Here is a 16548-nt window from a genome sequence, read left to right as displayed (position 1 = left end):
ATACATACATCAACTATATTCCTCCAACTTGGACACTATGATTTTGGCAGCTCCTGGTCTATGTAAACTTCTAACATTCCATATACTGACTTGTAAACCAATGTGTCTAGCCATTTTCATCTTGTACAGTTCCAACCTAACCTGAGGCACACTTGTAAGATTCTTGGTAATGATAAATGTCCCCTGTCCACATTATGGGTGCAGTGAAGGAGTATCCCAGTAGTGGGGCTTTCACGTTTCTGCTCCTGAGCTGTCAGGATTTGTTATCAGTCATTTTCCCCCCAGGAGGATAGGTTTTACTATACCTCAAGACACTACTCTGTAGTTCTGTGATATTTTTGGTGAATATTTGATTTCCCTCTGGTACAATAGATGTGTTTATTTTTGTTTTGGGTTAGTTTGCCTGCTTTCAAGATGTAGTCTCTAGTGAACAAGATAGTTTCATAAATGTACAAGCTTGGACATTCGAACACCAAGATCATTAAAATGAGACTTACAGGACTCCATCTTTTAAGGCCACAAATTAGAGCTTTTTTAAAAAGAAAAAAATTCTAAAAATCTTTATGCTGTGTGTTGAGTGTCCCCATAAAATGATCCCATACTGAAGCAGTGAGTGGAACTGTGCATAATATTCCTGCAGTACTGTTGTTTTGCTTGTTGTATACTTTAATATTCTTATACCATAGCACACAGATGAGTGTTTCCTAGGGAATTTGAGATGTTAGTAAGGTGAAGAGGGATATGTAGAAAGTTAACAGAAGAAATCAGGGACCTTATTTGAGCTGCATGGATAAATCTCCAAACAAGATCCAAGTAAACTACTTAGCTGAGAAACTGAGATGGCAGTGTGAGTTATGTGACTTGTAAATGGTCCATTGTGCTACATCCATTTTTAAAGCCATCTTGTTCCTTTGCCAAATTAAAATTTGATGTTTTGTCCAATGACAGTTTTAGTAAATATCTAGTACACTGTGGTTAGGAAGCTGATGGGCCTATATTTTTTATCTTTTTCTATCTCTTTTCTTTGCAAGAACAATAAACACAAAATTGTTTCAGTTTTGGCAGTTTTCATATTTTGCAAATATTTGCTACAGCTTTAATGGTTTCAACTGAAACACTCTCCTTTTCTGCCACCTTCTCTTTCTTCATACAATGAATACTTTTTCACACCACTCCTAGGATTACTTTGGAATGTCATTACTTTCATGATCAAATTTCTGTGCTTCTGATGAACTGATGCCTACATAAACATTTAAAGAAATGTTTGTACAATTTTATCGCTGTTGTTAGTTACTAATGAAATTTTCTATCCACTCAAGAAGTTTTGGTTTTCTTTTCTTCATACTTTTATTGTTTTCAGATGTTTACTTTATTAAATTTCCATTGTATTTTCTCACATTCCTTAGAAGACATACGCATAGTCAGGTGTGGCTTTGGAAGGAAGTCTGAAACACTCATGGATCAGAACTGACTTAGACCCCAAGTTATGTTAAACATGCCCACCACCACATCTATGATTACAGGGTTGACAGTGGGCAATATCACTGTAGCCAAAAGTTTAGATATTGCATCTTCTTTGTGTTTCACATATAACTACTAAATAACATGAAAAACTAATTCAAAGACAAGATCCATAGAAAGCACATTTATCCATTGACATCACATTTCCCAACACTTTATCACAACAAATCATACTAAAAGATGCATTTTGGGGACATCTTCAATTATATGTATGTTAACTTCACTGCATGCTTAATTTTTTGTGTTTTCAGTTCTAAACTTTTGACATTTAATGTTTTGTTTGTGTCCAGTCTGGAGTGTTTATAACTTGATGCGATGAAACAGTGATATTTCTGTGAAGGCATTTGTCTTGTGCTGTAATTGTGATTTTTGGGTGAACAAATAAATGCTGAATTGCAATCAAATCAGGAAATGCCATATAAAACAATCTTGCAGTTTCTCAGTCCATATTCCCTGCTGTGTTCAGATGATGGAACAGATTACCCCCTGAAAGAGAAAGAGAAAAAGAGAGAGAGAGAGGGAGGGAGAGAGAGAGAGAGAGAGAGAGACAGAGAGAGAGAGAGAGAGAGAGAGAGAGAGAGAGAGAGAGAATTTGGGGGGGAGGGGAGGGCAGGATAGGATTAAGAAGCAGGTGTTTTTCGTGTAATAATGGATGCAAACAATTTGAGGAAGTGTGTTTATAATTCAGTAAGTGTGGCAAATAGTATGTTGTCATGTTCTCATTCAAAGAAAGAAATGTAAGTCACAGAAAAGTGAAACAAACGAAAACAAACTAAGAAAAGAATGTTCAAATATCAATCTGCTGATATAAATTTATGTTTTCTGTGGTATCACTGAATCAATTTTATGCAGTAATCAATGGATGTAAGTTAAATAAGTTGATTACTTTGTGTTGTGAATTTGATACCTCATTTCCTAACAAAGAAAACAGTCTATAAGCATACTCAATACTCTGTAGCTCTGGCATAAATGTGTGTGTAACTTGATGTTTCATTCATTGTACTGCAACAGTTGGTTCGAGCTCCTCTATGTAATACACACATCAAAAAAAGTTTTGCATCACCTTGTTTCTTAGAGTTCCGGAACAAGTACAGAAAATTGGAATATAGATCAACATAAACACCAGTTCCACTCTTTTTATTGCTCATGAAAACCACACATTGCATGTTGTACCACCATACAGTGAGATCTCCAAAGGTGGTGGTCCAGATTACTGTACACACTGGTACACACCAGTAGCACATTCTCTTGCACTGAAGCATGCCTGTATTTGTCATGGCATACTATCCACAAGATTGTCCCACTCCTCAATGGTGATTCAGCATAGATCCCTCAGAGTGGTTGGTGGGTCATAAACAGCCCTTTTCAATCTATCCCAGGCATGTTCGACAGGGTTCATGTGTGGAGACATGCTGGCCACTGTAGTCGAGCGATGTCATTATCCTGAAGGAAGTCATTCACAAGAAGCGCATGATGGGGGTGCGAATTGTCGTCCATGAAGATGATTGCCTCGCCCATATGCTCCTGATATGGTTGCACTATCTGTCAGAGGATGGCATTCATGCATCATACAGCCATTACGGCACTTTCCATGAGCACCTGCAGCATACGTCAGCACCACAAAACAGCAGGCAACCTCCACCCTGCTGCACTCACTATACAATGTGTCTAAGGCATTCAGCTTGACCAGGTTGCCTCCAAACATGTCTTGAACAATTATCTGGTTGAAGGCATATGGGACACTCATTGGTGAAGAGAAAATGATGCCAATCCTGAGTGGTGGATTTGGCATGTTGTTGGGCCCATCTGTACCACGCTGCATGGTGTCATGGTTGCAAAAATGGACCTAGCCATGGATGTCAGGAGTGAAGTTGCGCATCATGCAGCCTATTGCCCATAGTTTGAGTCCTAACACAACATCCTGTGGCTGCACAAAAAGCATTATTCAACATGTTGGCATTGCTGTCAGGGTTCCTCCGAGCCATAATCTGTAGGTAGTGGTCATCCACTGACGTAGTAGCCCTTGGACGGCCTGAGTGAGTCATGTCATCAACAGTTCCTGTCTCTCTGCATTTCTTCCATGTCCAAACAATATCGCTTTGTTTCACTCCTAGATACCTGGACACTTCCCTTGTTGAAGGCCCTTCCCAATACAAAACAACAATGCGAATGCAATCAGATCACAGTATTAACTGTCTAGAGGTAGTTGAACTACAGACAAAATGAGCCTTGTTCCTCCTCCCTGGTGGAATGTCTGGAACTGATCAGCTGTCAGACCCCCTCTGTCTAAAAGGCGCTGCTCATGCATGGTTGTTTACATCTTTGGGTGGGTTTAGTGACATATATGAACAGTAAAATGGACTGTGTCTGTGATACAGTATCCACAGTCACTATCTTCAGGAGTTCTGGGAACCGAGGTGATGCAAAACTTTTTTTGATATATGTATATCAGTATTTGCAATTTAATAAGGTTTGGGTACATCTTTCGTCTGAAATTGATCCATTCACATCAGCCATTTGCGCATAAATAGTATAACTGCTAGCTTCTTTATAATTAATTGATTAATTATAAGACAGAATTTTTCATTTATGAATTATTTGAGCTCTGAAATGGTCAGAATATTTGTTAAAAAAATTCTATGAATATTTTTCACAATATGTAACCTTCAACAAAATATTTTAGTAATGGCCCCTAAACACCCCAAAGTTAATATTTCATACAGTTTTCATTTCTCTGCAGGTAGTGACATTCCAAAAAGGGTCAAAATCTTCTGTTTGTGAAGTAAAACCTGTTGATGACTCATTGTATGAAGGAGAAGAAAACTTTTTTATCCAGCTGGAAAGAATCCCAAATGGTTTGTCATCATTATTCAACTTTAAATGATATATATCTTCTACTTCATGTGTACCTATAAATGTTTGTCATGTGATATATCCCAGGTTAATAGGCTTACAGAAATTAAAAAAATATCTGCAGTATTTTCTCAATCAAATATGTCTAAAATGTTATTTTTAGTCCTTCTAATAGTTACATAAGCAACAAAAAAGTTCACTTTGTCAGTATAAATGAAAAAAATATGGAGATCATTGAAAAGCAAATGTTGGAGTCTATAAGAAAAGTAGAATAAAGAAAATGATATGTAACCCTACACTATGCAAACATTGTAATGATCATTTCCTAGAAATCATAGAGCAAGTCAGTGGAGAGAATTCAGAAGAAAAAGCATAGTAGTGATTCAGAAGCAGGATGGTCATCATTGTATTTAATTTAAGGTCAACTCAGGCAAACCAAGAAAATGTTTAAATGCTTTGAAAAAAATTACCATTTTAGAGCAGCTAGTATTTTTACTGGCATGACATATAAGTAATACATAGCTTTCATAAGTTTCTTGTTTAGAAAGGTGAGAGTATACAGTTATTGGATTCATTAATTTGTGGGAACATGGGATACAGACATATGTAGAAAATCGAATACATGATATGTACATAGGGTAATACCACTTTATTGAAGACAATGTACACAAGACATCCAGTGATGTTGTTCTGGTCAATAGCTGCCACAGAGGCCTAACAGTGTGGGGCACAGGGTAGGAAATGAAGAAGCGGCACTGAGGTCAACAAGGTGATGCGGTAGTTAGTTGGCATCTGGCATCATGTATGGCAAGATTGCCTGACCATCCGTGTAATGGTTGGCACAGAAGGGGGATGCAGCTGGGCTCTTTCTCACAGGTGTAAGTCTCTTCTGAATAACTGTGTTGTGGGGGCAGGAACCAGACACAGTTAGTCTGTTTCTTACAGACAATGAGGCACAGATGCACATGACCAGTTGTGCTGTGGCTGACACTTTCATGAGACATCACTGGGCCATATCTTGAAGTCACGTTGGGCATTGTATGAATGCTGGACATGTGGTTTATCTGTGGCTGACATGGGAAATGTCTGATGTGTACACACAGAACACAGGTGGTCAGACCAAATAGAGGAGGGTAGGGCGTCTGTGGTGAGGATTTCTACACAGGCTGCTCACATCAAAGGGACTCTGTTCTGATTGAAGTGATGGAGTATGTGGAGATATGTTCAGAGGGTAGGCCAATTGATGTGGATCACTAATTTATTAGCAAGTGGCCTTTAAGGTGACTGACCATGTGGCACTGGAGACCAAGAGGAGGCAGAAATTCTGGGTACCAATCCGTTTAGGGTCTTGGTTGAAGTCAATGTAGGTGGAAATGCAGTCACAGAGTCAAGCATTGTTGTGTTGAATTCATGTTGGGAAGAGGCACTGAAGTTGTCAGTGACAGTTGAAGATAAATAGTGCAACTGACAGTGGTTGTCCTTGTGTGTGTTGTGTGCAATTCCTCTGATGTGTTCCAAATGTGGTGTTGTAGAAAATCTTCAACACATGGTAGTTGTGTGGTAATCGAATGTGGAACCAGGGGAATGTAGTCAGTGTAGTCAATGATGTGTGAAGATCGGCAGCAGACAATGATTGAGCTGCATTCTGGTGAGTCATGGTAGAGGAACATGGCAACAGTGCACTGCCCAGCCAAAGGGACATGCCAGAAGATGCCATCAGCAGAGGAGCCAGGTGGCAAAGAGAAACATGGTGTTCTGTTATGCCTGTTGTGTTTCATGTCTGGGTTTGGTGACACTGCAGATGCGGGATGGAGCGGATGGGCATGGTCAGACATCAGGAAGCCATGACCAGTCATCAGGACTGGGGTCACAAGTGCCTTGCCATTTTGATGGTTGTAGCTCATGACACTGAGCTGCTCATACATTGTGGTGAGGGTAGCTGATGTGTCATTATTATATTGTGGGAACATTGTGATCTGCATACAGAGTGAATCCGATTTGGCATGGTATGGTATGTAGAGGCAACAAGGACAGTCTTCTTGAATAGATAGACTTGTTGTGAGCACTATTGAGTAGTCATAAAGCAAGTGACAGTCACGCGTGGATGTAACAGCATGTGGGGAGTGATCACATACTTCAAAGTTATTTATTTTGACAGTTTGCAGGTTACTGTGCTGAGCTGTGGCATGGACATGATACACATGGAAGTGACTCTGCTCAGGTGTGGTAGAGTTGGCCACTTGTGGCATCTGTGGTGGCACAGCACAGTTGACAATGTTTTGCACAGGCGACAGCGTAGTATGCATGGCAGCGTTCTGCCCAGGCCTGAGTGTGATTCAGTTGGGGCTGTTCTGTGTAGGAGTGGAAGCAGCATGCTTGGCAGAATTCTCTGCAGACCTGGGTGGACAGTGATGGTGATGGTATGTGCATGCGCAGGCATGGAGTGTATTGTGGGGAGGCCAGGCTTTGTTGACATGCACCACTTGGGTGTGATGACGTCAGAATCAGAAGTGATAGGACTAAGTCAGTCAGGCTTGGCTGCTGCATGAAAGGAAGAATGCCGAGGCTGTTGCTGTGGCACATGTGAAAGTTCATTTACGACACAGATATCTAGAAATGAATTGTACACAATCATTGGTCAGGTCTGAGATTGATCAGGATGAACCTAGGTCTGTTCTGTGGTTATTTTCAAAAATAGGACAACTGGTGGAGCAAGGGCAGATCAAATGAATTTGTACATGGTGCAAAATATGTGCTGTCTGTGTTGAACAAATACAGATCTCTGCAGCGAGGATGTTGCAGTGCAATTGGTTCATAGGATTTTGGCAAGTAGGGTGCAGCAAAGAGGTTCCACAGTAGATTGTTTGTAGCTGTCAGTTGTTCAGGACTAGCATCTTAAGTTGAAGCACAGAACTAAAGACAGTGGAAGAGTTGGATGAGAAGCACTACACTGTCAAGAATGGAAACCATCAATGTGGTGTGCAAATTTCCACAGTAAGTGGTTATGTCCTTACCCATGAACCATGGACCTTGCCGTTGGTGGGGAGGCTTGCGTGCCTCAGCGATACAGATGGCCGTACCGTAGCTGCAACCACAACGGAGGGGTATCTGTTGAGAAGGCAGACAAACATATGGTTCCTGAAGAGGGGCAGCAGCCTTTTCAGTAGTTTCAGGGACAACAGTCTGGATGATTGACTGATCTGGCCTTGTAACATTAACCAAAATGGCCTTGCTGTGCTGGTACTGTGAACGGCTGAAAGCAAGGGGAAACTACAGCCGTTATTTTTCCCGAGGACATGCAGCTTTACTGTATGATTAAATGATGATGGTGTCCTCTTGGGTAAAATATTCCGGAGGTAAAATAGTCCCCCATTCGGATCTATGGACGGGGACTACTCAAGAGGACGTCGTTATCAGGAGAAAGAAAACTGGCATTTTACGGATCGGAGTGTGGAATGTCAGATCCCTTAATCGGGCAGGTAGGTTAGAAAATTTAAAAAGGGAAATGGATAGGTTAAAGTTAGATATAGTGGGAATTAGTGAAGTTTGGTGGCAGGAGGAACAAGACATTTGGTCAGGTGATTACAGGGTTATAAATACAAAATCAAATAGGGGTAAAGCAGGAGTAGGTTTAATAATGAATAAAAAAAAATAGGAGTGCGGGTTAGCTACTACAAACAGCATAGTGAACGCATTATTGTGGCCAAGATAGACACAAAGCCCATGCCTACTACAGTAGTACAAGTTTATATGCCAACTAGCTCTGCAGATGATGAAGAAGTAGATGAAATGTATGACGAGATAAAAGAAATTATTCAGGTAGTGAAGGGAGACAAAAATTTAATAGTCATGGGTGACTGGAATTCGTCAGTGGGAAAAGGGAGAGAAGGAAACATAGTAGGTGAATATGGATTGGGGGGAAGAAATGAAAGAGGAAGCCGCCTTGTAGAATTTCGCACAGAGCATAACTTAATCATAGCTAACACTTGGTTCAAGAATCATAAAAGAAGGTTGTATACCTGGAAGAATCCTGGAGATACTAAAAGGTATCAGATAGATTATATAATGGTAACACAGAGATTTAGGAACCAGGTTTTAAATTGTAAGACATTTCCAGGGGCAGATGTGTATTCTGACCACAATCTATTGGTTATGAACTGCAGATTGAAACTGAAGAAACTGCAAAAAGGTGGGAATTTAAGGAGATGGGACCTGGATAAACTGTAAGAACCAGAGGTTGTAGAGAGTTTCAGGGAGAGCATAAGGGAACAATTGACAGGAATGGGGGAAAGAAATACAGTAGAAGAAGAATGGGTAGCTCTGAGGGATAAAGTAGTGAAGGCAGCAGAGGATCAAGTAGGTAAAAAGACGAGGGCTAATAGAAATCCTTGGGTAACAGAAGAAATATTGAATTTAATTGATGAAAGGAGAAAATATAAAAATGCAGTAAAAGAAGCAGGCAAAAAGGAATACAAACGTCTCAAAAATAAGATCGACAGGAAGTGCAAAATGGCTAAGCAGGGATGGCTAGATGACAAATGTAAGGATGTAGAGGCTTGTGACACTAGGGGTAAGATAGATACTGCCTACAGGAAAATTAAAGAGACCTTTGGAGAAAAGAGAACCACTTGTATGAATATCAAGAGCTCAGATGGCAACCCAGTTCTAAGCAAAGAAGGGAAAGCAGAAAGGTGGAAGGAGTATATAGAGGGTTTATACAAGGGCGATGTACTTGAGGACAATATTATGGAAATGGAAGAGGATGTAGATGAAGATGAAATGGGAGATAAGATACTGCGTGAAGAGTTTGACAGAGCACTGAAAGACCTGAATTGAAACAAGGCCCCGGGAGTAGACAACATTCCATTAGAACTACTGACAGCCTTGGGAGAGCCAGTCATGACAAAACTCTACCATCTGGTGAGCAAGATGTATGAGACAGGCGAAATACCCACAGACTTCAAGAAGAATATAATAATTCCAATTCCAAAGAAAGCAGGTGTTGACAGATGTGAAAATTACCGAACTATCAGTTTAATAAGTCACAGCTACAAAATACTAACGCGAATTCTTTACAGACGAAAAACTGGTAGAAGCGGACCTCGGGGAAGATCAGTTTGGATTCCGTAGAAATGTTGGAACACGTGAGGCAATACTAACCTTACGACTTATCTTAGAAGAAAGATTAAGGAAAGGAAAACCTACATTTCTAGCATTTGTAGATTTAGAGAAAGCTTTTGACAACGTTAACTGGAATACTCTCTTTCAAATTCTGAAGGTGGCAGGGGTAAAATACAAGGAGCGAAAGGCTATTTACAATTTGTACAGAAACCAGGTGGCAGTTATAAAAGTCGAGGGGCATGAAAGGGAAGCAGTGGTTGGGAAAGGAGTGAGACAGGGTTGTAGCCTCTCCCCGATGTTATTCAATCTGTATATTGAGCAAGCAGTAAAGGAAACAAAAGAAAAATTCAGAGTAGGTATTAAAATTCATGGAGAAGAAGTAAAAACTTTGAGGTTCGCCGATGACATTGTAATTCTGTCAGAGACAGCAAAGGACTTGGAAGAGCAGTTGAACGGAATGGACAGTGTCTTGAAAGGAGGACATAAGATGAACATCAACAAAAGCAAAACGAGGATAATGGAATGTAGTCAAATTAAGTCGGGTGATGCTGAGGGAATTAGATTAGGAAATGAGATACTTACAGTAGTAAAGCAGTTTAGCTATCTGGGGAGCAAAATAACTGATGATGGTCGAAGTAGTGAGGATATCAAATGTACACTGGCAATGGCAAGGAAAGCGTTTCTGAAGAAGAGAAATTTGTTAACATCAAGTATAGATTTAAGTGTCAGGATGTCATTTCTGAAAGTATTCGTATGTAGTGTAGCCACGTATGGAAGTGAAACATGGACGATAAATAGTTTAGACAAGGAGAGAATAGAAGCTTTCAAAATGTGGTGCTACAGAAGAATGCTGAAGATTAGATGGTAGATCACATAACTAATGAGGAGGTATTGAATAGGATTGGGGAGAAGAGAAGTTTGTGGCACAACTTGACCAGAAGAAGGGATCGGTTGGTAGGACATGTTTTGAGGCATCAAGGGATCACAAATTTAGCATTGGAGGGCAGCGTGGAGGGTAAAAATCATAGAGAGAGACCAAGAGATCAATACACTAAGCAGATTCAGAAGGATGTAGCTTGCAGTAGGTACTGGGAGATGAAGAAGCTTGCACAGGATAGAGTAGCATGGAGAGCTGCATCAAACCAGTCTCAGGACTGAAGACCACAACAAACGACAAACAACAGTGGTTATGTGTGGGACACACTGTTATAACTGTATAATGTGAATCTTACCTCATATTTGGTCATCATAAATCACTGGGGTCACTAAAGTAGAAACTTGAGATGTAGACAGGTGTAGAATATTGAATACATGATCTGTACATAGAGAAATACCACTTTATTGAAGACAATGTATAGGAGACAAGAGAGGGGAGAGAGGGGAGGGAAGAGAGTGGGACAGGAGATTATTTTAATTTGGTCAGGTCTGAGATTGATCTGGATGAACCTAGGTCTGTTCTGCGGTTATTTTCAAAAATAGGACAACTGGTGGAGCAAGGGCAGATCAAATGAATTTGTACATGGTGCAAAATATGTGCTGTCTGTGTTGAACAAATACAGATCTCTGCAGCGAGGATGTTGCAGTGCAATTGGTTCATAGGATTTTGGCAAGTAGGATGCAGCAAAGAGGTCCCACAGTAGATTGTTTGTTGCTGTCAGTTGTTCAGGACTAGCATCTTAAGTTGAAGCACAGAACTAAAGACAGTGGAAGAGTTGGATGAGAAGCACTACACTGTCAAGAATGGAAACCATCAATGTGGTGTGCAAATTTCCACAGTCAGTGGTTATGTGTGGGTCACGCTGTTATAACTGTATAATGTGAATTTTACCTCATATATGGTCATCATAAATCACTGGGATCACTAATGTGGAAACTTGAGATGTAGACAGGTGTAGAATATTGAATACATGATCTGTACATAGAGAAATACCGCTTTATTGAAGACAATGTATAGGAGACAAGAGAGGGGGGAGGGGGGAGGGAAGAGCGTGGGACAGAGAGGGAGCAAGGGACCACGGGAGGGAGGGAGCAAAGAAGGGAGGGAGAGGGAGAGGGAGAGGGAGAGGGAGAGAGAGAGAGAGAGAGAGAGAGAGAGAGAGAGAGAGAGAGAGAAAGAGAAAGAGAGAGAGAGGGAGAATCCACATAGTCTCAAATTTATTCATATTCACACTTCACGATTCATAAATTCCAGCACATCATGACAATTTGGAAAGAGTGAAGAACTGCATTAACATACAAAACCAGCCCTCCCCCCAACCCCTTGCCTCACACCACTACCACACAATGTGTATATGGACACTGGAGATACATACGATTTCCCTGTGTCTAGATCTGATAAAATTGTAGGAGTGGCTGATGTGCTAGTCTTTTACTTTGTTTGTGTGTATCTGAGAATTTTCAGCTTCCTACTTAATATCTCCTGATCACCTGTTACAGAATTTTCACCAGAATATAAAATACCATTCTAAACCCTAGATGTGTAATCTGTACAGGAATTATTATTACCTCTAGTATTGTGGCAGTGGATTGCATATCTCATTTTAAATCTATTGCAAAACAAACAAAAGCCATACTGCAGCAATATGTGAAAATACCAAAACTCTGTAAAATAAAAACCTATGCCCTTGAAAACATTACAACACTTCAAGGAACCATTGTGTGGCAAGACATTTCAAATGAGAATGAAGTGGAAGGGCTAGTTAAGCTGTTATTCTGAAGATTTGTTCGTACTTGGGTTCCAGTAGTTGATCACAAATTTGCATTATCACAGTGGAGATTATTTTAATAATAATACTAATACTAATACTAATAATAATAATAATAATAATAATAATAATTTTCCACGTTACAGTTCTTTTCTGTCCATAATTGTATAAAACACTCCTCATTTCTACGGCATGAAAAAAATTGTTTGTTAATAATGCAGGCATTATGTACAAATCTACCAGAGCTCTCCAATAGCAGTAAGAAATATTCACTAAAATCATGAAGGAGTATCATGCACACATAATGTCATTTAACTTACAAATGACAATCAACAGACAATTTTTGATATGAGTTTGGATTCAACTACATCAACAACAGCATAAAATGGAAGAAATACAATAATATTGTGGGTATCAGAGAAAACAAGATATTTATTCCCATATATATTTGACAATAACTCATAGTTACAGTTAATAAAATGTTCCAGGCTATTATGCAGTGGTTGAATGGATTTCACATTAAAACCGAATGTCTCATCTCCAGCTGCAGATAATAGCTTGGGGCACATGGTTTACCGAAGACCCATGCACCACAACCGTTACCTACACTAGGATTTGAACCACCACACACAACAAAGGCAAGGCATCATAAAAATGTTGGCAGATAGAGCAAGCAACATCTGCCAATAACAGCTGCTTGACACAGAATTAAAACATCTCACCAATGCATTGCGTAAGAGTGGTTATTCATTCACTGAGGTAAAAAGAACATTACAAACACCACATAAAAATCATAGCAATGCTCAAGCACCAGTGAAATCAGAAGTTTTTTTGCCTTTGATTAAGCTCTTTAATGATGGCATAGAAAAACTCTTGAAAAAGTGGAACATCATGGTACCGCACTCTACAAAACCCACCTGGAAGATACAAGATCATGTAAAATCAGCTAAGGATGCTCACTAAACACTGGAAAAAGCAGGAATTTGTAAGTTCTGTATAGTTTTGTGGAGGTATACATTGATACTGGAAAAATAATTGTCAAAAAACGACTAGAACAGCACAAGGGAAATTGCAGAAGAGGGAAATTGACAGATCAGCTGTTGTGGAACATGCTGTGGTGCATATAAATACTTAATACCTAATAACATGTCCAATACTCTGAAGATGTAGGCTTCAGATTCCCATCGCTAACAAGTGGTAATTTTCTGCAGACTCCAAATTGGGCAATACAACCATGAAAAAAGTTTGCACTACAGTTTCTGCCATGCCGTTCTTGAATATAAATGCCTCAGGCCACTTGGTGAACCTGTCTACCACCATGAGGCAACACTGTAGCCTTCGATGCTGTGAGTGGACCTACAATGTCAGTATTCATATGTTCAAAATGCTGTTTTAGTTGATAAAATGTGGCCAATTGGTGCTTTGAAGTTCCATGTGATTTTATTCCTCTGGCACACACACAAATTTTCTGCAGTCTCTGTGCATATCTGGCCGTATAAAGTTCTGTTTGACTAATCTGGCAGTACTCCTTACTCCCAAGTGTACAAGATTGTGCATTGATGCTGTTGCCTTTTTCTATGTCACGATATAACTTTCCATTTTCTTCAAGTGATGTCATGATCTATAATCTCAATCCTTTTGATTGTTGCTATAAATCACACAACTCACTATCACCTTGTTGCCTGTGCATGAGGGTCTCATAACCAATGGCATTTGTCACTGCTTCCACACATGTGATGTCATCTGCTACCACATTCACTGTTTCCACACACAAAAGTGCATCAGCTGGAATATTTAGCTTCCTTTCCACCTACATAATGCTGGTCATGAACTGGCTGATACGATTTAAGTGTTGCAGCTGTCTAAGAAATGCTTTCTCCAGCTTTACCTTAAAGGCATATAGGTAAGGAGATTATGATTCATATAGGTAGTGAACTATCAGCCTTCTAATGAGTGTGAACTTTTTGAAAAAGCATAAGTGGCATACAGGTCACCCATGTTGCCCAATGCTGCTTATATGGCAACAACTTATGACTATAGAATGCAATGGCCTGCCAATACTGATCAACATATTGCTGAAGTGCAGCACCAATGGCAGCGGACAAAGCATCAAAAACGAATATAAGCAAGAAGTGGGATGTGTGCAACTGTGTGTGCTGACTGGGCAGCCTCTGTAGTAGCTGTTTTCACAGGCTGAAACACTGTGTCTGCCTTGCTGGTTCAAGCTACTCTGCACTTAGGCATTGGTGTGCCCTTAAGGTATTCATTCAACAGTGTGGTTATCACTATGTGATTGTGAATGAATGAATGAATCAGAAATTTACTACTCCTAGGAACCATCATAGTTCTTAGTCTATGGTAGGTAGGGAGTATTTGCTTATTACCTCCATTTTTTTTGTGTGGACACCACCAACATATCATTTATGTCCACATAGTAAAAATCTAAATCTTTTATCATCACATCCATAAAGCAGTGGAAGGTCTGAGTCACATTGCATAGTCCAAATTACATCCTGGTAAACTGAAATAGGCCAAATGATATTGTCACTGCTGTTTTGGGAATGCCTTTTGTAGCTAAAAGAATTGGATAATGTGCTTCATACTAGGACAGTGGTAGAAAATATCATGTTACAGTAAACATTTGCTGAAAAGTTGTCATGTGTAGGACCATGTACTGGTCTGGGATGGTCCTTGCATTGAGTTGGCAATAGGCACCTCAGGGGCTTCATCCCTGGTGTATGCAGATTAGTAGTCAAACCTATTAGTTGCTGCTGTCACAGATCTGGCAGTAAGTTTGTATAAGGACAAAAAATCTGCTCTGATAATAGGGTGTGATATATCTGTCACTATAAACTGCCATTCAAACACACGACATAGCCCCAGGTTAAGGAATAATGTTACTCAACCATACATTGTAGTCTTGGAGTCAGTAGTGGTTAACAGGCAGCAATCATCACAGCTCTTGCATGGTAGGCAATTTGTTGGATGTACTGACACTTCTGCCCCAACTTGACCTGGTATTGTACTTTCATATCAAGGTCCATCACAAAACATCAGTGCATGTTTGCAGTAGAAGTTGGTGCTGCTACAGTGTGTGATTCATGCTTCCACTTGGAAGGTGATGTACACTTTTGCACATCATTACCAAACTTCCTGTGGTACCAACTTAAGTTCTGTGCTGATTGCAATCATTTATGACCTCATGACTGTCGGCAGTATAGCTGTATTATTTGTAATGCAGCTAATGTGTGGCTAACTCCATCAATTGTAATTTTAGGCAGTCTAGCATCACCATGGGCACATTTTCTTGTTGCACCATCAATGTTGAGACACTTGATGCCAGATAAATTTCAACTATCCTGTCAGCCATTTGTGCCAGTGCATTTCAATCACCCACACTCACTATGAGAATTTTTGGGTGTCTGATTGCAATCGAGGCAATCATATATTCCATAGCACATCATCACTTACAGTGCTACTTGCCAATGTGTGTAAATGTTCTATGAGTTGTGACATTGTCCAGTCCCTGAGCTCCTATGTGCGCAAAAGCTTCTCTAACTGTTTTGCTTCTGACTGCAACAAGCATGTGATCAGTGCATTTTTAATCAATTAATACCAAGGGTATCTGCTGGTGTGGCTACAATATACTGGATTTCTGCTGCTGGGTCCTCCATGAGCACTGCAACCACATCTAGTCTCATCTGCTGATATTTGTGAAACGATGAACTGCCACACAGAGTGACTGTGTGGTTTGAGGTGACATGTCACGGATTGTGAGGTCCCTCCTGCTGGAGGTTCATGTCCTCCCTCAGGCATGGGTGTGTGTGTGTGTGTGTTGTTCATAGCATAAGTTAGTTTAAGTAGTGTGACTTTTTAGCTGGGCAAACCATAATAAGAGGATTATATTGCCAGAATGGTGGGGGTTTTATTGTCACCCTGTCAACTGTAGTGCTGGCTGCCAGTTCAATTACAACTGGTGAATTGTTCGGTCTCACGTGGGAATGAGTGCAGCTGGTGTGGTTGTTACAAGCATCAATGTTGTGAAACTGCATGAAACTCTGAAGCCAGCATGATCATGTCACAATTGGTTGGAGCTATGAAATATGTAGGTATCAGAGAAAACAAGATATTTATTCCCACATACACTAAGTAACTGCTTGAACTTATACAAACATGAATGCATACACAACATAAAGCATGGAATAATAAACAGGAAGTAAACCAAAGAACTACACTAATACCACTTGAAATTGCCACTACAAGGAACGTTCATGTGCCACTGTACATTTTTGGGGGTAGAACATCTATCTTCTATTGCATACGTATATAAACCAAAGTCCCATTGCAT

The 16548-nt window shown here is 40.1% G+C and overlaps 1 protein-coding gene across 1 annotated transcript in view; it reads left to right on the top strand.

Annotated features, from left to right (window-relative positions):
- Positions 1 to 16548, top strand: part of LOC126464541 (extracellular matrix organizing protein FRAS1-like) — a 471206-nt gene that overhangs the window by 279610 nt on the left and 175048 nt on the right. The window contains exon 8 of the mRNA XM_050096241.1: positions 4262 to 4376. Coding sequence (XP_049952198.1) covers positions 4262 to 4376 — 115 coding nt within the window. The remainder of the gene's footprint in view (positions 1 to 4261; positions 4377 to 16548) is intronic.

This window comes from Schistocerca serialis, chromosome 1 (genome assembly GCF_023864345.2).
Source record: "Schistocerca serialis cubense isolate TAMUIC-IGC-003099 chromosome 1, iqSchSeri2.2, whole genome shotgun sequence".
NCBI classification, from domain to species: Eukaryota; Metazoa; Arthropoda; class Insecta; order Orthoptera; family Acrididae; genus Schistocerca; species Schistocerca serialis.
Note: the sequence above shows the minus strand (reverse complement) of the source record. Positions and strands in the feature narration are given on the sequence as shown.